At 38.4% G+C, this 27,634-nt stretch overlaps 2 protein-coding genes across 2 annotated transcripts in view; both read left to right on the forward strand.

The window, feature by feature from the left end:
- The window catches only part of LOC118651278 (PZP alpha-2-macroglobulin like), a 50,243-nt gene extending 50,059 nt beyond the window's left edge, over nt 1-184 (forward strand). Inside the window, exon 36 of the mRNA XM_036300273.1 lies at nt 26-184. Within this exon, the coding sequence (XP_036156166.1) occupies nt 26-48 (23 nt within the window). The 3' untranslated portion in view covers nt 49-184. The remainder of the gene's footprint in view (nt 1-25) is intronic.
- A 21,439-nt stretch (nt 185-21,623) lies between these two features.
- The window catches only part of LOC118650732 (alpha-2-macroglobulin-like), a 103,162-nt gene continuing 97,151 nt past the window's right edge, over nt 21,624-27,634 (forward strand). Inside the window, exons 1-4 of the mRNA XM_036299032.1 lie at nt 21,624-22,202; nt 25,223-25,406; nt 26,548-26,707; nt 26,869-26,921. Of these exons, the coding sequence (XP_036154925.1) occupies nt 22,120-22,202; nt 25,223-25,406; nt 26,548-26,707; nt 26,869-26,921 (480 nt within the window). The 5' untranslated portion in view covers nt 21,624-22,119. The remainder of the gene's footprint in view (nt 22,203-25,222; nt 25,407-26,547; nt 26,708-26,868; nt 26,922-27,634) is intronic.

Below are 27,634 nucleotides of genomic sequence, written 5' to 3' on the forward strand. Positions count from 1 at the left end.
TTTTATGTTTCTTTTCTCACCATAGATGCAGAGCAAGACAATGTTTGAGGACCACATTTAGACTACATCCTTTGCTGGATTCCCTGTCCTGTACTTGAATTTAGAAAGAATTGGGTTGTTTATCTCTGTAAAACAGACATCAAAAAGGCTTGTTGAATAAATATATACTTCTAATCAAGCTATTCGTTCCATCATTTATAAATCAAACATGTTTACATAATGAGTTATATTGTCTTAAATAATGTGAACAGTACAGATGTGAAATATAACTGCTTATATTACCACTGTGAATTTAATATATAAAATCAATTAGACAATAACTGAAAATAATTTATGTTCTGAGAAATCTTAGGGGGGGGGAAATCACTCACTGAGCTAGGAAGCTGGGGAGAAAAGTATTGATGAGTAGGAAGGGATAAATATTTCTTGAGAGGAAACAAGGAATATTTGTCTTTGTCACTAAGCTAAGACAACAAAACTGGACTTCACAAGAGACTAAAATATTTAAAGTTAGAATGTGTTGGAGATAGGCAGCACTGTGCAGAGGTTGAAGTCTAGACACTGGAGCCAGACTGTCTAGATTCAAATCCTGATTCCATCCTTGCCTCACCAGCTGAATAACTAGGGCATTTACTTAGACTTTCTCCTTCAGCTTTTTCACAAAGAAATGGGGATAATAACAGACTTTACCTTGAAGTATCATTGATGATAAACTATTCTAATGAAAGGAGAGAAAGAGAATAGCTGAATCAAGCAATGGCTCCTAAACCTTCAGCTCAGATAAGGTGTATGTCATGTCCATTTATAATTCTACTAGAGGCCCAGTGCACAAAAATTTGTGCACTCAGGAGGGTCCCTCAGCCCGGCCTGTGCCCTCTTACAGTCTGGGACCCCTCGGGGGACGACCACCTGCTGGCTTTGACTCGCTCCCCAGGGGATTGGGCCTAAGCTGGCAGTCAGACATCCCTCTGGCAGCCCGGGAGCCCTCAGGGGATGTCCACTTGCCAGCGGGGGGAAGGCCTAGCTGTAGTTGGACATCCTTAGCGCTGCTGAGGAGGCAGGAGAGGCTCCCACCACCACCCCTGTACTGGCAGCCAGCAGCCTGGCTTGTGGCTGAGCAGAGCTCCCCCTGTGGGAGCACACTGACAACCAGGAGGCAGCTCCTGCATTGAGCATCTGCTCCCTGGTGGTCAGTATGTGTCATAGTGACCAGTCATTCCCTGTGGGTCTGCTGTTAGGGTCAATTTGCATATTACCCTTTTATTATATAGGATTGGCTAAAGCAAGTCATGGGACCAAACCTGACTTCAATTGTGGGATGGGGGCAGGGTGACTCTTCCCACAAGGAAACAAACATAGCAGTGTAAAGAAATATATAGCTCTCTTACAGGAAAGACAGTAAATAATGAAGAAAAAATAATGTAATCCCACACAGAGTTGAAGTATAGATATAAATCTATCCAGTTGTCCCAGAAGCTTTTACTGAGCAGTTTATCTTTGGCACACTAATTTGAAAGGACACCTATATTGCCCCCTGCAGCATATACTATATTCACACATGTTTTGGTGGGCATTTCTGGAATTTTTAGTCTGTTTCTTTGGTCTCTCTGTGTATTTATGTACCAGGACTACATTTTCAATAATCAAGACTTTATAGTGTGTTTTACTATCTTAAAGATCTAGTTTCCACTTACTGCATATATTTTTCTGAGTCTTTCAATTATGTCCTTATTTAATTTTCCACCTGAATCAGCTTCTCTATTTAACACAAAAGTTGGGTATCTTACTGAAATCTCATCAAATGTGTACATTAATATAGGGAGAATTGTCAGCTTTTTAAGATTGACCTCCCTATCCAAGAACAGGGTGTGTTTTATATTTTATTTTTAATTTTAATTTTTTCAAGTCTTCTTGTGTGTACTTCAGTGCTATTTTAAAGTTCTTTTCTCATATAGAATATACACATTTCTTATACTCCTTTCTAGGTAGTTCATTGTATTCTTGTTGAAAAAGTATATGTGGTTTCTTTATTATATAAACAGCTAGTTATGTATGAAAGTATTTATTATGGACTTTGATTTTATATACCATAAAGTGTGCAAATATGGAGGGCACAGCTTGATAAATTTTTATTTATGATTAAATCTTAGAAAACATTTTCAGAATCCCAGAAAGACTCTCACATGTCCACTCTTAGTCAAAACTCATCTCGACACCCAGGGTAAAAATATATTCTGACTTTTATAGCCATAAATTACTTTTTCCCATCTGTAAGCTTCATTACAAATAGAATCATGCAGAATGTATGATTCCCACAGAAGCATGGATTTGGGCCTGGCTGATGTGGCTCAGTGGTTGAGCATTGACCCATGAACCCAATGCTCAGTGGTTGAGCATTGACCCAGGAGGTCACTGATTTGATTCCCAGTCAGGCACATGCCGAGGCTGTGGGCTTGATCCCCAGCAGGGGGCATGCAGGAGGCAGCTGATGGATGTTTCTCTCTCATCCATATTTCTATCTCTCTATCCTTCTCCCTTCCTCTCTCTAAAATCAATAAACATTTTTTTTTAAAAAAGGCATAGATTTGGGCCTAGGCCAAAATTGAACTTTAAAAACTTTAAAAGAGCCAGAAGAAAATGTAAGAGATATCCTATCTAATAAAAGAGAAACATGGTAATTAGTATATGAACTAGCCCTTCCCATTGGCTAATCAGGGCAGTATGCAAATTAACTGCCAGCCAAGATGGCGGCCGGCAGCCAGGCAACTGGAAGCAAACATGAGGCTTGCTTGCTTCAGTGACGGAGGACTCCAATGTACCCGCCTGCCTTGCCGGCCTCTGAGCTTGCAGATTGAAACATTGTTACAAATATAGAAGCTAAACAAAACCCCAGAAACCTGCTTTCAGCCAGCCAGGATCTCAGAGCTGGAGTTATACATTGTTTCGATTATAGAACCCAAACAAACCAGATACCTGCTTTCAGCGGCAGAGGCCTCAGAGCTGGAGCCAGAGCTAAAGCTGGCACAGAATAAAAAGAAAAAAAGGAGCAGTTGGGAGCTTCAGTCACCCGCCAGCCTGAAAACAGCACTCAGCCCCTCACCCAGACTGGCCCGGCACCCCAGTGAGGACCCCCACCCTGAAGGGTGTGTGACCAGCTGCAAACAGCCATCATCCCCTCATCCAGGCGGGCCAGGCACCCAGTGGGGACCCCTCACCCTGAAGGTTGTGTGACCAGCTGCAAACAGCCATCATCTCATCACCCAGGCTGGCCAGGCACCCCAGTGGGGACCCCCACCCTGATCCAGGACACCCTTCAGGGCAAACCAGCCAGCCCCACCCATGCACCAGGCCTCTATCCTATATAGTAAAAGGGTAATATGCCTCCCAGCACCGGGATCATTGGAGCCACGAGGCCTCCCAGCACTGGGATCAGTGGAGCTGAGAGGCCTCCCGGCACCGGGATCAGTGTGACAGATGGCAGAGCCCAAACCCCCTGATCGCCCTGCGGCTCTGTGTGTGACAGGGGGCGGGGCCACAACCTCCCTATCCGCCTTGCTCTGTTCATGACAGGAGATGGCGCCCCAACCTCCTGATCAGCCCTGCTCTGTGCCTGATATGGGGGAGCTCCCCAACCCCCTGATCACCCCGTGGCTCTGTGTGTGACAGGGTGCAGTGCCCCAACCCTCCCCCCCCCCCACGGGCCCTGCTCTGTGTGTGATGGGGTAGAGCCATAACCTCCCCATCAGCCCTGTCCTGAGTGTGACAGTGGCATGCCCCAACCCCCTGATCTGCCCTGCTCTGTGTGTGACAGGCGGCGGTGCCCCAACTCCCCTATCGGCCCTACTCTGTGAGTGACAGGGGGGAGCTCCTCAACCACCTGATGGGCCCTTCTCTGTGCATGACAGGGGGGAGCTCCCCAACCCCCTGATGGGCCCTGCTCTGTGTGTGACGGGGGGAGCTCCCCAACCTTCTGATTAACCCTGCTCTGTGCGTGACAGGGGGTGGCGCCGCAACCTCCCCATCGACCCTGCCTTGGTGTGACAGGGGGCGGTGCCCCAATCCCCCAATTGGCCCTACCCTGAGGGTGACTGAGGGTGGCATCGCAACCTCCCGATCCGTCCTGCTCTGTGCATGATAGGGGGCAGCACCCCAACTCCCCAATCAGCCCTGCTCTGAGCCTGACCAGGGGCTGCACCTAGGGATTGGGTCTGCCCTCTGCCACCCGGGAGCTGGCCTAAGCCAGCAGGTTTTTATCTCATGAGGGGTCCCAGCCTGTGAGAGGGCACAGGCCGGGCTGAGGGACCCTCCCTCCCCGCCGAGTGCACAAATTTTTGTGCACCGGGCCTCTAGTCCAATATAATAAAGAGCTAATATGCTAATTAGACTGGATGGCAGAATGATCTTCCAGAACGACCTTCTGGAATGACCTTCCAGAACAACCAGTGGGAGAGGGACAGGGCTGTGGGGCTGTGAGGCAGCTGGGGCTTCAAAGGCCGAGACCCTTGCATGAATTTCTTGCATCAGGCCTCTAGTATTGTATAAGCTATTGTTTTTACCCAACTTTGAGTGTTTATATTGTGTCAGTTGATGAAACAAAACAGACAAGGTAATCTGAAAAATTTTTAGTGATAAAATTAATTCTATCAGGATAAAGGAAAGGCTGAAACAATAGAAGGTATGCCTATTATATACTTAATGCTGGCGAAATGGCCAGGTTTGATAGCAGAAGCTTTAAGGATAGCCATTAATTGAGCTACAAAGCTTATTTGTGAGTTTTAATGGCTTAAAATAGTGGGACACGGGGACTCTTAAAAAGAGGAGAGAATCCTTTATAAATAGAGATAAAGCAGTTTCAGTTGTTTTGTAATATCTGAATGAGTACACCACTCATATCCTATATCTGAGACACATATAAATTTTGTGTTTAATTAATGGAATACAATCTAATCATGGCATGAATACAGGCAGGGTGAAAAGGGTGAGCAAGCGCAGACAGGGATGACATATCCCTGTTCCCTGAGGCCGGCAGTGTGAGAAACCTCTCTCCTTGGCTTTCTTGTAGACCAGAATCAAATGACACAGTGTTTCACTACAAAAAAACCTTGGAAATAATCATTAAATATGATCCAAAAACAATCTGAATTAGAATGTGAGAAAGAATTTGGTAAGAAACAAGAGGTTGCTCAATCATAGGCATTAAGTGGAACAACAAGAGGAGGGACAGGAGGCTAGGTCAGCCAGAAGTCTAAGAAATGCTCTCCTTCTCCAAGCCACTTTTTAATTTCACCTTCATGTTTTCCAAAGAGAATAGAATAAACTGTGTAGTAGCTTCTTCCCTCAAATAATGCATACACTACTATTCACTATACATTTTGATCCCTATCTCGTGAGATTAAGTGTTGCTGATCCATTTTCACATAAGAAGTTGGAACAACAGGAAACAGAGATTTATCAATATCTCACTGCTTCCAAAAAAACAGTCGTCTCTTAATGCTAGTGCTCTTTAGAGAATCCTAGGATTAAAATTCCAGATTTCCAGAACCATAATTTTACTTGAACAAGCAGAAAGAATACACACAGGGTGTGGCAATGACTATCAAAGAAGAAATTAGGGAGGGGGGTGATTTTATCCACTATTGCATCAGACAATTATGACCTGGGAGCCTAGTACCAGAAGTCTCTGCATGTTTTTAATCAGCAATATGAGGTTATGGAGATATGTATGTGAGAATGGGAATTCCCAAAATGATAACAAGCTTCCACCTCCGTTTATCTTTTTCTTTCTCTTTCTTTCAAAAAAGAAAAAAAAAAAAAAAAGTTGCATAACTATACTTTAACCAAACCTAAACATGCTCCCTTTTCTTTTCCCCAAATAAGTGACAGATTTGTTTTCCAAGCTTTCTTCCTTGCCTAACATGGAAGGATAGTGGACTAAAACATTAACTGGCGTTTTGTTTTTACTGATAGAAAAGGATTTGGAAAGAATGTGGTCCGTGCTGATTCTGATCCTCTGGCATTTTTCCTTTCCTATTTCAAAAGCGTAGCCAGGCCCTTGTGTTACTTTGTCTGAAGAATTTTCAAGGTTAGTAGCAGAAGTTGCTTTAAAATAACTTTGTGAAAGCCTGGCTCCTTGAGCAAATTACTCCAGGTTCTCCTGAAGAAGAATGGAAAGAAATCCTTCGCAGGAAAGCCAGCGTAAAAGCGTAGTTGGCAGGGAGAATCCCAAACTAGGAGGTGTGTAGAGGTTTGTGGGACCCCGGATAGTGGCCCGTGGGGACCCCTCCATCTTTGCACCCAGGGGAAAAGACAGGACCTCGGAGTTAAATAGTTGGGTAAGGCAGACTCTGGGTCACTGAGCTCCCCGTGAAGGCAAACATTCCTGTGTCCACATAGAGCATAGAAGCACCGGGCAGACCAGACGTCACGAGTTGGAGAGCGGCCTGGTCATATCAGGAGTAATCAGTTTCAAACAAGACTAAAGCAATCTTCCAAAATATTTTGCTTTACAAGCCCCAGTGTGAGGAAAGCTCTAATGAAAACTAAGATTCATTCGCAGCAGGGCATTTGGAAAGATGGATGCAAATATCACTTCCTTTTCTGGATCCCTCTTACTCTGTCTTCCACATTGCCGCCAAGATGAAGCACAAAATTGGCTATATCACTTCTCTATTTTAGAAACTTTAGGTTAAGGCTTTTTGCTTAGCCCCCAGATCCTTACATTCTGGCCCCTGCCTCCCTGTCTATTCCCACCTCCTCCTTTTCTGCTCTTCACATCTGTTTTTGACTACATACAGTGCATCCATGAGATCATGCCTTTTCACATATCTATGTGTTATGTCTTCTTCCAACTCTATCATCTGAATAACTTCTCTTCCTTCTAAATCCAAAGCCATGGGTATCATCTGCAGGAACTTCCTCCCTTGTCAGATGCAGGTGTCCCTTAACCCCTTCTCAATACTACATTTAAGTCTTCCCAGGCACTGAATACACAGTGATGTCATTATTTACTCATCTGTTAATCACTAGATTAAGTTTTCTCTGGGCTTTTTATCTTCATGAATTACAGAGCACCTCATACAAAGTAATGGTGCAAGTGATTGTGAAATGACTTTATTGTTTACACAAAGTGGCATTGTAGATCACAATTTTGTGTTTTGGTTGTGGATTTATTGATGTTTTGTGCAGTTAATGATGTTTTTCAGATCGTTTGAATAAAAATTTTCACGTCTCATCCAACTTTACAAGTCAGTTTGTTTTCCTTGAAATTTTTAATTTATGTTTTTTATGGGTAGCAGTCACATGGCTCAAATACTAGAACATTGAAAAATACACAAGGAGCCCTGGCTGGTTTGGCTCAGTGAATAGAGCCGTTGGCCTGCGAACTGAAGGGTCCCAGGTTTGATTCCAGTCAAGGACACATGCCTGGGTTGGGGGCTAGTCTCCAGTGGGGGGGCATACAGGAGGCAGCTAATCAATGATTCTCTCTCATCATTGATGTTTCTCTCTCTCTCTTCATCTCTAAAATCAATAAAAATATCTTTTAAAAAATAAAAAATAAATTTTATAAAAAAGAAAGATACACAATGAAAGTCATCTTCTCACCCTTGTTCCTAATTTGCCCACTTTTTGCTGAGCACCCCCCAAATAGTGTTTTATGTAATTTTCCAAACTTTCTTTGTTGATTCCACAACAAATATAGGGTGTCCCAAAATTCACGCAAGAAGTAATTTCGATAGAAAACACAGGTTTATAATTAAAAATTGTAAATTTTTATTGATTCATAAAGTATACAGTATAGGGTTACGTATGGAATTGCACATAGGGTAAATGGCCTCCATGGCTTTGCCGGCACATACGCAAAGCCTTGGTCTTCATTGGTCTTCATTGTCCCTGCTCCTGGGCCATAATTGGTACTTGGTAATGCATATCAAATTGAAGGGATTGAAATCAAAGGGCAACAGATATTAGAATCTGATTCAATAAACCAAGTAAAATTAGGCTTTTATTTTTGTTGTTGTTGTTAATGCTCAAGCAAAATTCAAATCTTGCGTGAATTTTGGGACACCTATATTATTATTAATTCTTATTTTTACCTTAACATAAAAGGTAACATGCTTTTTATTTTCACATAGTATACCTTAGACATGCTTCCACATCAGTGCATAGATGTTCTTTTTTTTTTTTTTTCAATAGCTTCATAGCATTACATTGTGTGGATGCCCCATAATTTATTAACCCAGTTCCCTGGTTTTGTAAATTTTGAGTGTTTCCAGGCTATCCTACTACAAACAACTGAAATGAATGACCTGGAACATAATGTTTTCACAAGTGTGTTAATATAACCATAGACTGAATTCCTTAACTATGTAATTGCTGTGTCAAATGATTTGTGTAATTGTGTGTGGATAATTAGAGTTTTGATAGGTGGATTTTGTTTATATTGACAAATATTTAGTGAGCTGTCTTACTGAATTCTTCTATTTTACAAAGTGATTTCTTGGTTGATTCTCTTATATTTTCAAGGTATAAAATTATCTCATTTTCAAATATTGATCATTTTACCTTTTCCCTTTATACTTACTATCTCTATTTTATTTTATTTGTATTGGCTAAAGCCTGTAGAACAAACTTGAAGAGTAGTGAAATAGCCTTCTTTTCCTATTTCTGATTTACTGTAAATAATGTTTTCTTAGTGAGCATGACACTAGCTTATAGGGTAAGAATATACTAGTATGTACATGTAAAACACATAGTTATGAAACTGTTTACTCTTGGTTTACTCTTTTACTGGTTATTTTTATGAAGAATAGCTGCTTAATTTTGTCAAGTACCTTCCTACATCTATGAAAATGAAATTAATTCAGTCACGGTGTAAAATCAGTAATTCTTAATTTTCTTTATTTTTTATTTTTTTATCTTCAACTGAGGATATTTTTCCATTGATTTTTTAGAGAGAGTGGGAGAGAGAGGGAAAGACAGAGAGAAATATCGATGTGAGAGAAACACATCGATTGGTTGCCCATTACATGAGTATCAACCAGGGCCTGACTGGGGAGGAACCTAAAACCAAGGTACGTGCCCTTGATGGGAATAGAACCCGGGACCCTTCAGTCCACAGGCCGACACTCTATCCACTGGGCCAAACTGGCTTGGGATAAAATTGGTAATTCTTTAATGTGCTGCTGGGTTATGTTTACTAACTTTTCATTTAAGATTTTATCAGTATTTACAAGTGAAATTAGTCTCTTTGTGTTACCTTTGCCAGGTTTGAATGTCAATGTTACATTCAGTTTCTAAAAAGAATTTTGAGTTCCTTGTTTCTCTGTGCTCAAAAACACTATTGACATTATTGTACTTGGCATTGTGCTTTGCTGTGAGAAATTGCTCCACCAGAGCCACCCTGACTGCAAAGTTTATTCAAGTCATGTCCAGACCCCAAATGTCAATGCTCTGTGTATATCAAGATTTTACATCTTCATCAGTTTACAAAGAAAGAACCTCATGTATTTGGGGGAAGAGTTATTCATCTTGAACTCTGGGCAGGCTCAATAAATGTTGTAAGTGGGTAAGTGGAAGGAAAGGAAAAGAATCAATTAAATGAATTAGTGGTAGTAACAGATGAAGAGGTGGCCGTTTTATAACATGATATTGGCAAGGAATTTAAAGAAATCATGATATCTTTATGCAAAATAATTAGAGAAATGTAAGCCACATATTTGTTAATGAGTACACTGTTTAATTTACAATCAAATTACTGTACCTAAAATTTTAATAAATATGTTTAACTTGGAAAATGTTCCCTAGTAGAACAGAACACGTCGTCCTTAATATTTAGTCATTTTCAGTTCTACATGTTCTGTCAAGTGACTAAACACACAAAAGGAATGCTTATCAGTTTTACAAATAGTACAGTGCTGGGAAAGGCAACTCTGTGGACATTGGAATCATTTTGAAAAACTAAATGTAGAAATCAGCACTTATTTGTCAACACACAGTATTCTTTTATACATTGATTTTAATCATTTGTTCTTTCAACACATATATTGAGCACCTACTATGAACAACTTGATACTATTCAAGGCATTATGTATATATACTGTATATATTGCAAATATACATAATTACATGTTATATTCTGTCACATAATTGTGCAGACTTATTTATAATGTTATATAGTCATGTACATAATGAAATGTGCTATTAAAAATAAAAAGCAGGGTAAGGAGAGAGTATGACTTGAGAAGAGATGAAGTCAGTGGACTGAACTTTGAGACACAGCAATGTTTAAATGTCAGGAAGTCAGCCAAAGATTCTGAAAATATTTGACAGAAAAATCAAAGAACTGTGGTGTATTGAAACCCAAGTGAAGAAATTCCTTCAAGAAGGATTTCAAGAATAGAGTGAGCAAATATGTCAGTTAATTCTGAAAGACAGAATAAAAAGAGAGTCCTAGTTGGTTTGGCTCAGTGAATAGAGAGTCAGCCTTCTGACTGAAGGGTCCCAGGTTCGATTCTGGTCAAGGGCACATGCCCTGGTTGCGGGCTCAATCCCCAGTGGGGGGCATGCAGTAGGCAGCAGATCAATGATTCTCTCTCATCATTGATGTTTCTATCTCTTTCTCCTCTCCCTTCCTCTCTGAAATAAATTAAAAATACATATATTTTTAAAGAGAACTGTTTAGGTCCAATGGTGAAGACAAAGCCTTATGGGAGTAGGTTTATAAAGGAATTAAAAAAAAAAAAAAGAAGTGATAGCAGTAAGTTTGGAGAAATCTTGTGGCAAAGGGAGCGAAAGCATAGGTGGTAGGTTGAGGAAAATGTATAGACAAGGATTTTTCTTTTTTCACAGATGGAATATATATTTATATGAGAATAATGATGTTAACAGGAAAAATTTCATGGTGTAGTAGAATGAGGTAAGTAATTTTAGTAATGAAGTTTTTGAGTGTGCAAAAAGGAATAAGGTCCAGTACAAAAATGAAATCATGGTTTGGATTTAGATGCCCAGATAGCCTATCCAAGATAACTCAAGAGAAGACAGAGTACTCAGGCACTGATGCCAAGGAGCTGGTAGTTTTGTACTGGGGGAAAATGATCAGAACTTTGACTTCTGATTTCTTCTATTCTCACAGTGAAATAAGCAATGTCATTGGCTGAAAGAATACAAGAAGGAAGTCATTTGGAATATTGCAGAGATAATAAAAGGTGGGAGAGCAGGAGAATGAAGTTACTTGAGCAATACAGTAGTACTGCAAGGAGGCACTGTGTTTCTACCAAAGTTCAAAGTCATGAACTTAAATCTGTGAGCATGTTCACATGTTTTTCACCAGCCATATTCTTTAGTTTTGATGCAAGTGAATATAAACTCCCCCATGGCAGAGATACATGGTTTTTGTTAACCACAAAATACTGTCTAGTACAAAGTATGCATTAAAATAGATGTGAACTGACTAAATAATACCCATCTTCTCCACTTGACTGCTTGCTTGTCACAATATCTCCAGTACCCAATGCAGAGCCTGGTTCATAGCAGGCCATTAAATATTGACTAAATAAATGAATGACTCAGTTAATCAATCTCTTTTTCCCTTAACTTCTGAACTTTATATCCAACTCTCTACAGAAGAGCTTCACTGGTTACCTCCAGAGAGCTCAAATTCAACATATCTAATACTACTTCCTACCTTTTCTACATCTGTTATTAGCAAGGTCATACATGCATTTGCCCTAATGAGGAACCTAGAGTTATCCTCTATTTATCATCTCTAAAATGGAAAAGTACATAACTATTAAATGGAAAAGTACATAAAATGGAAAAGTACATAAATTTTTGAAAACATTAAGTAAAATAATCAAAATATACAGTACCTAGAAAGATTAGCTATTACCAACTTTCAATGTTTCTAAGATACACCTCTTTTCACATCTTTTTAATCAGGATGTGTTTGACCATCAGTAATGTATCATAAATTAATTAGATGAAGGTTTTCTTTTAAGTAGCATATTCAATAATGGTGTTCTTTATACCAATGGTGTCTTAGATGTGATAAAGTACAGTAATATAACTTCTCTCTTATATGCCCACTGATATTAAAGTAATTAAGCCATGCCAATTATACTGCAAATCCACATTTTTCTCCCTCTCCCCACTGTTACAGCCTTTCTCTAGGCCTTCATTTCTCTCACCTGATCATTGAAATGGGTTCCTGAATGTTCTCCTTGCCTCTTACATTGCCCTTTTCCAATATTGTGCCATATCCTTACCACAGTGATCATGTTTCTCCCATGCCTAACTTATCTCATTGTCTCTATAACTGCCTAAAGAATAAAATCCAAATTCTTTCTTGTAGCTCACCAGGTTCTAAATATCTCTCTTCTAGTCTTATCTCCAAGCCCCAGCCAAGCTGGACGCCTTCTGTACTTGCAGATCACGCAACACCCCAGGCTATTTCACAATCCCATGTCTTTGGTCACTCCCAGCTATCTCTTTAGAATGTATTTTGCAGATGTCTATGTATCAGCTAAGAATCCTTCTGGCAATAAATAACAGAAAAGCAGCTAACATTTACTTAAACAAATAAGGAAGGTATGCTTAAGTTGACATTCCAAGGTTGATGCTATTGCCCAATAATGCTGGCAGAGACTAAGGTCCTTTCTATCTTTTGGACTTGCTTAGCACGCAGATGTTTCCTCCTGCTTGTTGTTTCGTCATCTCAAGTTGACCATTAAAACTTCAAGCATTTCACCCATTTCCCACGCAGGAACAATGAAGGAGAACATTCAGTGGTGTGCCCACTCACACTTCCTCTTTTTAGTAAGAAAGCAAAAGTTTTCCATAAGCCTACCCAGAAGTTTTCAATTTATATGTCATTGGCCAGACTATGTCAAACAGCCACCCATGCCTTAAAGTTGGATAGGGAGAGGAATCGTGTAGGTTAAATAAGTCAGAGAAGCCATGTACCACATAATTTCACTTACATATAGAATATAAAGAACAAAATAAAAAATAGACTCATAGATATAGAACACAGACTAGTGGTTGCCAGAGGAGAATGAAGTTAACGGCTGGGTGAAAAAAGTGAAGGTATTAAGAAGTACAAATTGGTAGTTACAGAACAGTCACAGAGATGTACACTACAGCATAGGGAATATAGTCAATAATATTGTAATAACTATGTGTGGAGCCAGGTGAGTACTTAAAATATTGGGGGGCGGAGGATTACTCTCTAAAGTACATGATTGTCTAACTGCTATGCTGTATGATAATACAAAATGATATTGAATATAAACTGTAATTGAAAAATAAAGTAATAAACTGGAAATAAATAGCAGAAGAGGACACACACAAAACACACACAATGAGATATCACCTCATGCACATTAAGATGGCTACTATCAAAAAACTGGAAAAATTAGAACCTTGTACACTGCAAGTGGGAATGTTAAAAAAGCAAACACTATGAAAAACAATATGGCAATTCCTCAAAAAAGTAAAACTAGAACTACCATATGATCCTTACTTCTGGATATATATACATATATATCTCCCCAAAAATTGAAAACAAGGTCTCAAAAAGATATTAGCACAACCATATTCATAACAACACTATTCACAATTCCCAAAAGTCAGAAGAAAATTAAATGTCCATTGATGGATGAATGAATAAACAAAATGTGACACAGACATACAATGGAATATTAGCCTTAAAAAGGAAAAAAATGCTGTCACATGTTGCAGCCTACATGAACCTTGAGGACATTATGTAAGAGAAATAAACCAACCACAAAAAGGCTGTATGATCCCACTTATAGGAGGTATTTTAAGGATCAAAGCAATAGAAACAGAAAGTAGAATAGCAGTTATCAGTAGCTAGGGTAGGGGGGAAAGGGAGTTGTTGTTTTAATGGGTATAGAGTTTCAGCTTTCAGGATTAAAAAGTTCTGGAAATCTGTTCTACAAAAATGAAAATATGTTTAATACTACTGAACTGTACATTTCATAAAGGTTAGGATGGTTTTAAAAAAGAAAAAAAATCCACATCTTAACTTTTATATATATTATTACATACAATAATTTTTATGAACTGGAAATAGAGTAGAAACTCATTTTTTTCTATTATCTTTATGCCTATGTTTTTATGGTAAGTGTGCATTATTTTTATAAATAGAGAAATATTTGAAAAAATTTTAAAAATACTTTCTTCTATATATCTCTTCTCAAACACTGACCAAATATTTGTGCTTACATTGTCACCAATAGAATTTATAATGTTTACTGAATAAATTAATGAATTTATCATCAACTAATGGTGATGAATAGGCAATAGCTTTCAACAATCTACACTAATAAAAGAGAAACATTCAAATTGGTGTCACTCCGCTATGCCCACCAGCCAATCAGAGCAACTATGCAAATTAACCCAACAAAGATGATGGTTAATTTGCATACGCAGGTGCAGAGTGAAGACTGAAGACTGAAGACTGAAGACTGAAGACTGAAGAGGCTTGGCTTCTCCGCTGCGGCTGCAGCCAAGCCTCACTGCGGCCACAGTGAAGAAGCCAAGCCTCACTGCGGCCACAGCAGAGAAGCCTGGCCTCGAGGCTTAACTTCTCCGCTGTAGCCAGACCAAAGGCCTGGGTCCCAGGTGCCGGAGGAAAACTGGTGCCAGCAGCCAGGGGAAGGAAGGCCTATTGCGCAAATCTTCATGTAATGGGATTCTAGTAATATATATTTGCATCAATTTAATAATGATTTTAATATAATTGTATTTAATAAATATTGATTGTTATTAAATGCCTACAATATGCCAGACTATGTAGTTTTTAGCAACTAAATAGTCTTGCTTCTTGCAATCATCTTTAAATGAAATAAGAGAAAGGAAAAAAGAAAGAGAGGAGGGGCAGGAAGGGAGGGAGAGAGGGAGCTTATAACTAGCTGGTAACATAAAAAAGCTAGCCGCCTAATGAAATCTTGTAACAAGCAAAGATAATATAGCCAATCAATATTTCTCTCTCTCTTTCTCTCAATCTCTTCCCCTCTCTCTAAAATCAGTAAACATATCCTCAGGTGAGGATAAATAAGTAGATAGATAGATAGATAGATAGATAGATAGATAGATAGATGATAGATAGATAAAATATATGTAAACAGCTGAAATGTCCCTCATTATCATTAGTGCTAGGAACTACACTAGTCTAAATGTTCTCTTTTCTCAGGCAAAGAGAATTAGGTGTAACAATTGGTACCATTAGAGAAGATATATTCAGTTTCTGCCAACTACTACATCAGTACAAGGAAATTTTTTTTCCTATTTCTATTAAGGCCCATATACATTCTAATCCAATTTTTCTCAATTCCCACAGAATCCTCCTCTGTTCTTTACGGCATGTGTTCTCCTTACTTTATTTTCTATGAACTGCCTTTCTTTTTCTTTTCTCTCTTACTCCTTTACCTCAGCTTTCTAACTAATTTTTCGCTAAATACTTCAAAGTTTTATAGAACTTGTCCAAGTTGTGCTCTCTCTTTTCTGTCAAGGACTTGTTACTTAAGAAACCTAAGTTTCTTTATTTGGATGCCATTTTATACCAAAGCCCAGAGTAGGTATGAAATAGACCTCTTCCTCAGTCATTAAGATTCAAAATACAAATATTAACGTTCACTGATACAATAAGATTTACAGGTTTAAAACTCTGTTACATATAGATAGCTGCTTGTGTACTACCCAGTGAAGGTGACAGATGGCACAGGTATTATTACTCCCATATTTTTTTACAAGGAAACTGAGCTCAGAGCCATTATCCAGGCTGAGTCAGGAAGTAGGACTTAGGTGTCCTGAAAACTGATCCAGTCAAGCTTGTTTTCCTTCTTCCCAAGAAGATAAAGTTTCGTCTTAGTAAACAGAGCCCTTTTTTCTTTAACTTTACAAGCAAAAGTTTATTTAGAAAGTCACAGAGATGGGAGCTATGAGCTGTGGAAGAAGTGAGCCAGCTGGGCTGCGTGGGCTTAAAAAACAAGTTATGGAGTTCAAAAGAAGGGCCCTCGTGGCTTAGAAGAAGAAAGGCAAATAAAACTATGTCTCATGGAAGAAAAAGTGGGAAAGGCGAGGGCATGTTCCAGAGAGAGAGAAAGAGGGAGCTGAATGGAGCACTTTAGATAAAACTTTCCTCTGTAGCTATAATTATATTGAAGGGGTGCCGCTTCTCCTGTGGATACTGCCTCCATCCGCTTTTTTAATACAGCCACCTCCTGCATCCTCAGAGTCCTCTCTCACAGCACCATGTTCAACCTCTGCCCTTTCCTCTGCTCCTCCCACTCAGCATTTATACAAGCAACATTTTGATTTAAACTTGTTCAAATCTCTCTCCTCTTAAAAGAAAACTCCCTCTCATGCTCACATCCCTGTTATTCTCTTCTCCTTCAGACAAATGCTTCACGTTCCTCACTCCACAACCTGCCTTACCCAGACACTGAAATAGCTGAGTTCTGATATTCTCCTTGTTCCTAAATCCAGCAACAGAAAAATAATCACAGCCTATTATTTTACTTCATTGTGGCATTTGAGATGAATAGATTTAGCAATCAATTTAGGGATTTAGCAATACCATCTTTACAGATCATCTCTGTAATTCGTCATAAGGCACCAAGTGAATGTTGTTATTGTCCCCCTCTTACTTTAAGTAACTAATCTGACAAATAAGTAATTATTTCTAGTTTGTTAAAAACAATTTAAATTCTGTTATATTTTGAATTAACACATTATAAAACCATGCAAACTTTTGAAATGATTTTTTTAATTATTATTTGAAGGTCTTGGCTAAAGCCCCAATTACTCTGATTAGTAAAAATCTTCTCTTGACTATTTTTTCTTAATATTGTCCCTTCTTTGGGATTCACAGATCTCTACTTTCCTGGGTACTTCTCCCTTTCGCTCTGTCCCGTCTTGTTCGCCGACAGTGGAATTCCTTGGGCTCTGCCCTGTGCTCTTTCTTTTTTCATCAACATATCCTACCTGTGTCTTATCATCTATTTCAATAGCATCAGTTCTCCCAAAGAGCTGATAAATCTTTAATCTATATAAGTAGGCTAAATCTTATAAACTGGTAGTGTTCAGCTTGCTTTAACTTTAACCTATCATAATAAATTTTGTACATTTTCATTTGTCAGTTCACAATATAAATATAACACTGTAATCATATTTTCACAACGTAAATTTTTTACATTGTGACCTAGGACACTCATAATTACAACGGATAGAGATAATTGAGATGGAGAGAGTGATAAAGAAAGAGAAAATATGTTAGTTAAGATACACGTTCTCCTGCTTTAACAAAGAGATCTCAAAATGCAATGGCTTAGATAAGAGAACTCTTTTTCCTTATAAGTGAAAATCCAGTCTAGATGATCCAGGGACTGAAAGAGTGTCCTACTTGATGTCCTGCCATTTTTGTCATGTGGCTCTCACCTTATGGCCTATGGTGGAAGCTCTGACTACAGCCATCCTGTCTGCATTACATCCAGTGGGAAAGAAGAAAGGAGTAGCACCAAATCTAATCCTTTCTTTTTTATTATTTACCTTTATTGTTGAAAGTTATACAAATGTATTTCTTTTTCCTCATTGACCCCTCCCCGCCCCCGCCCCAGGCCTTTACTACCCTATTGCCCTATTGTCTGTGTCCATGGGTTATGTAGATATGCATATAAATTACTTGGTTAATCTCTTTCTATCTACCCACCCTCCCCCAACTTCCCTCTGAGATTCATCAGTCTGTTCCATGGTTTATGTCTTTTGATCTATTTTGTTCATGACTTTATTTTGTTCATTAGATTCCATCCACATATGGGTGAGATCATCTGCTACTTGTCTTGCTCTGACTGGCTTATTTTGATTACCATAATAATCTCCAGGGCCATCCATGCTGTCTCAAAGGGTAAGAGTTCCTTCTTTTTTACTGCTGCATGACATTCCATGGTGTAAATGTATCACAGCTTTTTAGCCACTCATCTACTAATGGGCACCTGGGCTGTTTTGTGATCTTAGGTATTGTAAATTGTGCTGCTATGAACAACCCATCCTTTTTTAAGTCATGAACTGAGAGTTGCATACATCACTTCCTCTCTCACTGCAATCAGCAGAACTTAGCAATGCCCACTTCCAGAGAGAAATAAAAGACAGTTGTGGCCAGCTAAAGCTCAGAAGTTCCATTATTTTTTTTATTGACTTTTTTACAGAGGAAGGGAGAGGAATAGAGAGTTTGAAACATCAATGAGAGAGAAACATCAATTAGCTGCCTCCTGCACACCCCCTACTGGGGATGTGCCCACAACCAAGGTACATGCCCCTGACCGGAATCGAACCTGGGACCCTTCAGTCCACAGGCCGACGCTCTATCCACTGAGCCAAACCAGTTAGGGCAGAAGTTCCATTATTAATAGAATTGGAGAAGGGGTATTAGGACGCAACCAGCAGTTTCTGCTAAAATTATGTGAAACATATTTTCCAAATCAATATTTTCACTTACTCTTTTTGATAAACTATATTTTCTCTTTTATTATATTCTAGTTCATATTTTAAAATCTTGGTCATGACTCAGTGATTATAATATCATAACCCCCTATAATGGTGACCTATAATTTGAGAAGTCTACTGTGTCAAATATGGTAACCAGTAGCTACCTGGGTGATTAGGCACTTGAAATGTGGCTAGTCTAAATTGATATGTATTGTAGGTATAGACCCCGCACCAGATTTCAAAGACTTAGTACAAAAACTATGTAAAGTATCTCATTAATTTTTATAATGATTGAATGTTGAAACAATATTTTGGATATATTGAGCTAAGTAAAACAATATTAAAATTAATCTGTGTTTTTGGTGTGTGTGTTTTTTAATTCTTTCTTGTTTAAAGTATTACATAAGTCTCCTTTTCCCCCCATTGACCTCTCCCTGGCTGCCCTCATCCCCCAGCACATGCCCTCACACCCCTCCTTGTCTGTGTCCATTGGTTATGCTCACATGCATGCATACAAGTCCTTTGGTTGATCTCTTTCCCCCTCACCCCCCGCCTTTCCTCATAGGTTAGACAGTCTGTTCAATGCTTCTATGACTCTGGTTCTATTTATGTTGTTCATTATATTCTCACAGAAAGAGAAACTTAAAAAACAATCTCATTTATCATTGCAACAACAAATATTAAGATTCCTAGAAATACTACCATTTGCAACAGCATAGATGGACAGACCGTCCTGGAGAGCATTATGCTAAGCGAAATAAGTCAGTCAGAGAAAGATAAATATCACATGATCTCACTCATTTGTGGAATCTAATGAACAACATAAACTGATGAACAAAACAGACTCAGAGACAGAGAAGTATCGATCAGACCGTCAAACCTCAGGGGGAAGGTAGGGGAGGGAGGGGGTAAGGAGAGATCAACCAAAGGACTTGTATGCATGCATATAAGCCTAACCAATGGACATAGACACCAGGGAGGTGAGGGCATGAGTCGGGGGGAGGGGGGGAGAGAAGAGGTGAGGGGAGAATCAGGACACATATGTAATACCTTAATCAATAAAGAAAATAAAAAAAATAAAAATTAAAAAAGAAAGTTACCTGGGAATAAATTTAACCAAGAAGGTAAAGGACCTGTACTCAGAAAATTACAGGATGCTGAAAAAAAGAGATAGAGGAAGACATAAACAAATGAAAGAATATACTGTGTTCAGATTGACAGAATCAACGTCATTAAAATGTCCATACTACACAAAGCAATCTGTAGATTCAATGCAATCCCCATTAAAATACCAATGGCATACTTCAAAGACATTGAACAAAATCTCCAAAAATTCATCTGGAATAAAAAAAGGCCCCCAATAGCTGCAGTAATATTGAGAAAGAAGAACAAAGTTGGAGGGATCACAATAGCAGATATCAAGCTATACTACAAAGCCACTGTTCTCAAAACTGCCTTGTATTGGCACAAGAACAGACATATAGACCAGTGGAACAGAATAGAGAACCCAGAGATTGACCCAAGCCATTATGCTCGATTAATATTTGACAAAGGAGGCAAAAAGCATACAATGGAGTCAGGACAGTCTTTTCAATAAATGGTGTTGGGAAAATTGGTCAGATACATGCAAAAAAATAAAACTAGACCACCAACTTACATCATACACAAAAATAAACTTAAAATGGATAAAGGACTTAAACGTAAGATGCAAAACCATAAAAATCCTAGAAGAAGCCATGGGCAGCAAAATAGCAGACATTTGTCATAGCAATATCTTTAACAATACAACTCCTACGACAATGAAAACTACGGAGGAAATAAACAAATGGGACTACATAAAAATAAAAAGCTTCTGCACAGCGAAAAAAACCATCAACAAAACAACAAGAAAGCCCACTAGATAAGAGAACATATTTGCTAATGTTAATCTCCAAAATTTATAGGGAACTCATACAACTTAACAGAACAAAGATAATAATCCAATCAAAAATGGCAAAGGACCTATTAGACACTTTATTGAAAGAAGACATCTTTTTGGTGTGTGCTTTTTAATGTATTTTTAATGACTTCAGAGAGGAAGAAAGAGGGAGAAAGAAATAGGAACATCAATGAGAATCATTGACTGGCTGCCTCCTACACACGGGCTAGGGGGAGGGAGCCCACAACCCAGGCATGTGCCCAGATTGGGAATCGAACCATGACCTCCTGGTTCATAGGTCAATGCTCAACCTCTGAGCCACACTGGTGGGGCTCTTATTGTTTGTTTAATGTGGCTACTAGAAAAAGTAGTTACCTAAGAGGTCACATTTATTTCTATTAGACCACACTGCTCTAAACTCTAGATGAAAATGATAAACCCCTGTGAATATTAATACTTGAATATCCCACAAGTACTTTCTAAAACTAGACTCTATCTTTCCAACTTTCAGTCGCCACCCTGTCCTTCTGTTCCCACCCTGTTTCCTGTTTTACTCAATCAGTTAAAGGCAACACAATTCACTCAGTGACCAGCCAGGAAAATTGAAAAGCACATTCTTCTTTATCAGTCACTTTCCTATATTCATTGTATATTATAATTTTACCTTCTAAACATAATATACATCTGTCAACCTCTTTTTGAGCTCATTATGATTAGCCTAGTAAATAGGCCCTAGTTCAAAATGCCATCATCTCTCGCCTATATAAATGTATCAATGCCCATTCTACCTCCATTATTTTACATGATACCTACCCTGACTAGGCTGTAAAATACTTATTTTAAAAAAAACAAATAGTTGGATGAACACATGGATTATGTGATTAAAGATGATAAGGAGCAGCATATTTAAAAGTCAGTAACAAAATGTGTTTGCATAGTTGATGGTAAAGGCAACTGAGATCTTTGTTAGGCACAGTAGGTCCAAGTTTGTTTCTGAGGTCTGGCTACCTCTTCTTTCATCTTTTCACTTTTTTAATACAGGAAAATATTTTCAGTTATCATTCTTCCAGGACTGGCTCTTCATCTGCAATCCAGTGATATCCCTAAAGTCAAAAACCGATTCGTTGAATCCATTGTCATTTCCATAGAGGACTGCTGAATTCTGAAACTGCTTCAACACTTAAGGTAGGCATATAAAACAGAAGACTTGCAGGCTCACTGACTTGCAGGAAAATATCTACTTTGAGCCTGTCCAGTATTGCTTAAATTGTTGTTTCCCTTACCAACTGTTCATGCAAAAGACGTGAGGAATGCCATAAAAAGTGCTGTGGGGAAATGGAAGGAGGGAGTAAAAGAGAGAAGGGATTTAAAAGCCGATTAGCTGCTTTATAGTAAAACCCAGAGAAAGTGAGCACTTACAGGAATGTGGGTTTTATCCCTCCAAGAATTCTAGTTAGCCCACCAGGAATTAACCTTGACCCTTTTACTGTAATTAGGCCCCTGGGCGCAATGACCCTTCCAGAGAACATTCAGAGACTTTTAGTTTGTTTAGACATCTGGTGGGGGTGGAACTTCCTGTTTGTTCAGAGAGCAACAAAAAGCCTCATTGCTCTGAGGAAGGCTTGAGACCAGACCAACTACAGGGAGTCAGGCACAATACAGTCTGGCCTCCTCAGGTCCCTTCTCCCAGCAGCATGGAGAAGAACAAACTCCATCCAAGTCTTATTGTCCTTTTCCTGGTCTTCCTGCCTGCAGATGCCTCAGTTTCTGGACAACCGTGAGTTTCCCATAGAGCATAAACTTAAAGAGTCCTTTTCTTCCTTTTTTTTTTTTCTGCCTTGAATTGAAATACTTGTGGAGCAACCATATATATATATATATGTATGTGTGTGTGTGTGTGTGTGTGTGTGTGTGTGTGTGTGTGTGAATATATATACACATACACATATATATGTTTTAAACTCTTGCTTGGTTCATTAAAATGCACTTTTAAGAGTTAAAAAAAGAATTTTTTCCTTTATTTTAGATTCTTCTCTATATCATTCATTTGTCTTCCTTATGAAACTGTCACCTTCTTATCTCTAAGGTCTCTTTCAATGATGATATTTTATGAATCTGGTTTATTCATTCTTTACTTTTTCTTAACTATTTTTTTTTCAAATTCTCTGGAACTCTGAATTTCTAAATTATCCATGAATATACTAGGACTTTCTAAGGGGCATTAAAATGGATAGTTTCAATGGAATCAGCTTTCAGATTCTCACATTCATATTGATCTGCTGGAGACCGTGCTATTTATCCTTCCTCACCTCCCCTTTATTAATTACCCATCTTCCACCTTATGAGAGAAAAACAAATCTCTCCCTCAGTCTAATGTTTTTACTGTGGAGCATTGTCCTGGAGTATAAAAATCTTCAGGGTGCCAAAGAAAGGAACAATTTGAAATACTGATGTTGATTTTTGAGAAGCAAAGGATTCTAAGGAAAGGGAAAAAATCCTTTAATAGATCATGTGGTGACAATTTTTTTGTTTCAACAAAATTGAAAGAAGACCTAAAGGAAATAACCAGCTGACAGATGATTAGAAGGAATTCTTTCTTTTTTTAACAAATTGGTATTGCTTTATTCTTTTTTTAAATATATTTGTGTTGATTTCAGAGAGGAAAAAAGAGGAAGAGAGGGATAGAAACACAATGATGAGAGAGAGTCATCAATCAGCTGCCTCCTGCATGCCCCCACTGCAGTTCGAGCCTGCAACCTGACATATGTCCTGATCAGGAATCTAACTGTGACTTCCTGGTTCATAGGACAATGCTCAACCACTGAGCCATGCCGGCTGGGTGAAGCAATTCTTGATAACAGGGCACGGGGTGATTTCTAGCATCTAATGTAGAAGATTTACAAGAACTGGTAATAAGGATATAATTGTTTTATCTGTATATACTTACTTATATATGAATAATTTTTCATGGTTCATCTATACAAACCAAAAATAGCAACAGAATTAATGTTAGACCTTTTTTAATTCTTGCAACAAGGAATACCCATCCATAGATACATTTAAAAAACACATCATTCTTTTAAAGATGTGCTTCAAAATTATTTTTATTTTATATCTAATATGTATGCATTATAATTTACAATATATTAATTTGTTTTGAAATATTTTGTTATACGAATAAGACCTTTGAAAATAACTGAATCTAGAAGAAAATGGTCAATATTTACAACTTTAGGGTCACATTACATTTAAAAGAAGAGTTAAATTTATGTAGGAAAAGGGGAAAGATGTTAAATTTCTGATCATTACAACAAAAACGTTTTGATTTCTTTTTTTAAAATATGTTAAAATTTGTATTGATTTCAGAAAGGAAGAGAGAGGGAGAGAGGGATAGAAACATCAATGATGAAAGAGAGTCATCAATCAGCTGACTCCCGCACGCCCCTTACTGAGGATCAAGCCTAGAAACCCGGGCATATGCCCTGACCAGGAATTGAACTGTGACCTTCTGGTTCATGGGTCGACACTCAACCACTGAGCCATACCAGCTGAGCATTGATTTATTTTTAAAATAAGTTATATTGGGTATCTTATTTCTATGATATTTAAAATTCCATGAAAAACTAATACAAGAATATGTTTTATCTTAAAATATCATCATAAAGCCCAGCGGCTGTGGCACATTGGTTGAGCATAGACCTATGAATCAGGAGGTCATGGTTAGATTTCCTGATCAGGGCACATGCCCAGGTTGCAGGCTCAATGTTTTTTTGAAAATATGTATTGCATGCTGTCTAAAATTATTATGAGTTCTGTAAACAAAAATCCTTGGTGAAAAAATGGTGAAAGGATTAAGCTGTAACAGTCCGGTGATAGCCAGAAGGAAAGAGGGCTGGAGGAGGTGGAAGAGGGCATTTGAAACCTGTATGGTTCTGTTAACCAATGTCACCTAATAAACTCAATTTAAAAATGTTTGAAAACTACAGGGTCAATAAAAGTATATATGAGGGTATTGGAAACGTCTCTGTTTTGCTCATGAGTTACCAAGACTCAAAAGTCAATCACTTAGAAGAACATTTTTGAGTGGCGCCATTGTCTAGCCAGGAGTTGAAAGGCAAATATTTAAATGCAAACATCCAGGGTTATGTAACACCCTAAGATTTCATTACTTGCTTACCACAACTGAAACTTTAAATTAATGACTCACTTTTTTTAAGTCTCAGATTCCACATCTGTAAAGTGAAAAGCAAGTATTTGCCATAACATTTTTCTCAGGGCTGTTGAAGATGATAAATAGATAGATGATAGATTAGATAGATAGATAGATAGATAGACAGATAGATAGATAGATAGATAGATAGATAGATACAGATATAGATATAATAAGATACTCAATGAAAGTTCTGTAAATTGATTGGTTTTTCAGTGTCTCACCTGAAAGCTTGCTTGTTTTCTACAAAATCATAATGTAAAATAGATTTACAACATAAATATATATAATTAGTATATTGTTTAATTTTAATTCAGATGCCTACATTTTTGGGTTTCTTAAAGGAAGGTAAACCTACTAATTTTAATCTATTTAAGGCTCACCTCAAGCAAAATGTTCACTGCCATAGTACTGGTGATAGGTAGGAGAATAATTCTCATATATACTGTTCAATAGCAAAGATTAATTTCATGCTTATCAATGCATCGTCTCTTGGTATAGACCTAATGATAGTACCCATAATTTTTATGGAAAATATTGCTGTTGATAACAATGCCTCTCTTCTAATTGGACTTCCCCATTTCCAGGCAGTATATGGCGCTGGTCCCCTCCCTGCTCCACACTGAGACCCCTGAGAAGGCCTGCATCCTTCTGAGCCACCTCAATGAGACAGTGACTGTAAGTGTTTCCTTGGATTCTCTCAGGAAGAATGAGAGCCTCTTCACTAACCTGGTGGCAGAAAAGGACTTATTCCGCTGTGTCTCTTTCACTGTGAGTATGGCTATTTGGCTTAATACACTTGTTTCTATTAGTCAGGGTCACAGAGATCCAGAATTCAGTCAAGATAAGGCTTTGAGAGGCAGGCAAGGACTTCAGAAAGGAATAAAATGTACCAACTAAGAGTAGAAAGTAAGCATCTATGCAGGAATTTATGAGATACAAATATTTATAAGCATATTTAAACCAACTTAATGATCAAAGAAAGTTTCTATTAGCAAAAAAAAAAAAAAAGCAGCATGCACTAGACAAAAAGAAAAGGTGACTTGTTAAAATTAAATGAGAAAAAGATTAATAAAGCAAAGTAGGCCAATCCTATCTAATAATAGACAAAGATGCGAATTGACCATACCTTCGCTACACCCACCTTTGGCTAATCAGAGCAATATGCAAATTAACTGCCAACAAAGATGGTGGTTAATTTGCACATGAAGGCACGAAGCGGCACAGCGAAGACTGAAGGCAGCTCCGGCTGGAGCAGCGAAAGCTTGAAGGCGGCTCCAGCCAGAGTAGTGAAGGCCTGAAGGAGGCTCTGGCTGGAGCGAAGGCCTGGGACCCAGGTACCAGAGGAAAACTGGTGCCAGCAGCCAGAGGAAGGGAAGGCCTATTGCATGAATCTTTTCATGCAACCGGCCTCTGGTACTCAACATAAGCCCCCAGTGGTGGGCTGACAGGAATGTATCACCCCATACTCTTTCTAAGAGTGAAAGTTATAGAAATTACCATGAGCAAATATCCAGTAACTCTTCAGCGTTGCCCATATATAAAATGCCACAACCTATAGTAATAAAATATTGTAGTTTTCTTTCTCATGGGCCTAAATATGCTTTTACCATGTCCTTTCCACACATAAAAACTTGCTCAAGTTCAGTGTATAACTGAATCAAGACTGATCTATAAGGTGATGTGAATCTCATTTATGACCTTTCTTATTGAGGTATTTTCCTCCATCTTATGTCCCGTCTCCCTACTTGTAAAATAACAAAAATAATTTCTGTTCATGCCAATTTTCTGTGATAAGAATGAGGGAGTGAAGTTAAGTAAAAGAGCAATATCTCCAGGGAGGAGTGCAGCAGGGATGGAGGAGGAAACATTGAAGACTGAATGGATTCTCCGGATCTCTCCTGTATTTCAGGTCCCAAGATCTCCATCCAGTGAAGAGGTAATGCTTCTTTCTGTCCAAGTGAAAGGAGCAACCCACGAATTCAGAAGGCAGACCGCAGTGCTGGTTAAAAACCAAGAGAGCCTGGTCTTTGTCCAGACAGACAAACCTATCTACAAACCAGGACAGACAGGTACAAAGAGGCCAACAGTCAGGACAACTTCAAAAAGGAAAGATCCTCCCCTACGTATTCCCCAATCAAAAGCCCTATAATACTGGTTTCTTAATGGTTTGTCTTACCAGTCTATAGGCCTGATTTAAGATTTCTAGTGATAAAAAATATTTCTGTTTCAGTGAAGTTTCGTGTTGTCTCATTGGATGAAAATTTTCACCCCCTGAATGAGTTGGTGAGTCTCCTAATATCTATACAGAATCATTATTATCTGTGTAACCTGGCTGGGAGTCTGTTTTGGGTGCTGGGGGAGGACCAGGGAGAGGAGAATCTGGTATCGAGAACAGTAATTTTTGGCATTAGAATAGTGTAAGATCTTTATTTTAAACAGTATCTCTGGTCAAGAGAGTAGTTACTTTTTTTTGTCTTGGTACTGAACTTAGGAAATTGTCACCCTTAACTTAGAAAGTTCTCAATTAATCTCAAATATATACAGATATGAAATATATATATTTAGATATATATCAACTGTATGCACATATATACTTTTGTATCTATTCCTTATTAGAAAGTAAGCTCCTTGAAAGCAGATATATTGTTCTTTTGTGCATTGCAATATTCCCAGAATCTATAATGACACACAGTACATGGTAGGCACTTAATAAATATTACTTTTTAATAATGAATAAACATTGATAGCAGAGGAGCTATTTACTCTTCTTTACTCTTAGAACTACCTAAGAATTCTGTGATTCATCTTAATATTTGGGTCTGAACATAGTTACTTATAGTTCTGTTGGTATTTTACTTCTCAGCCTATAAAATTTCAAAGCAAAAGAGTGTACTTCCCTGGGATGCCATGCACATTTAAGTAATATTAATAAATCCCATTTCTCATGAATGGTAGGTGCATCTATGTATTTGTTGCTGACAGCCTATTACGTTCTT

Source organism: Myotis myotis, unplaced genomic scaffold (assembly GCF_014108235.1).
Source record: "Myotis myotis isolate mMyoMyo1 unplaced genomic scaffold, mMyoMyo1.p scaffold_m19_p_3, whole genome shotgun sequence".
Taxonomy (NCBI): Eukaryota; Metazoa; Chordata; class Mammalia; order Chiroptera; family Vespertilionidae; genus Myotis; species Myotis myotis.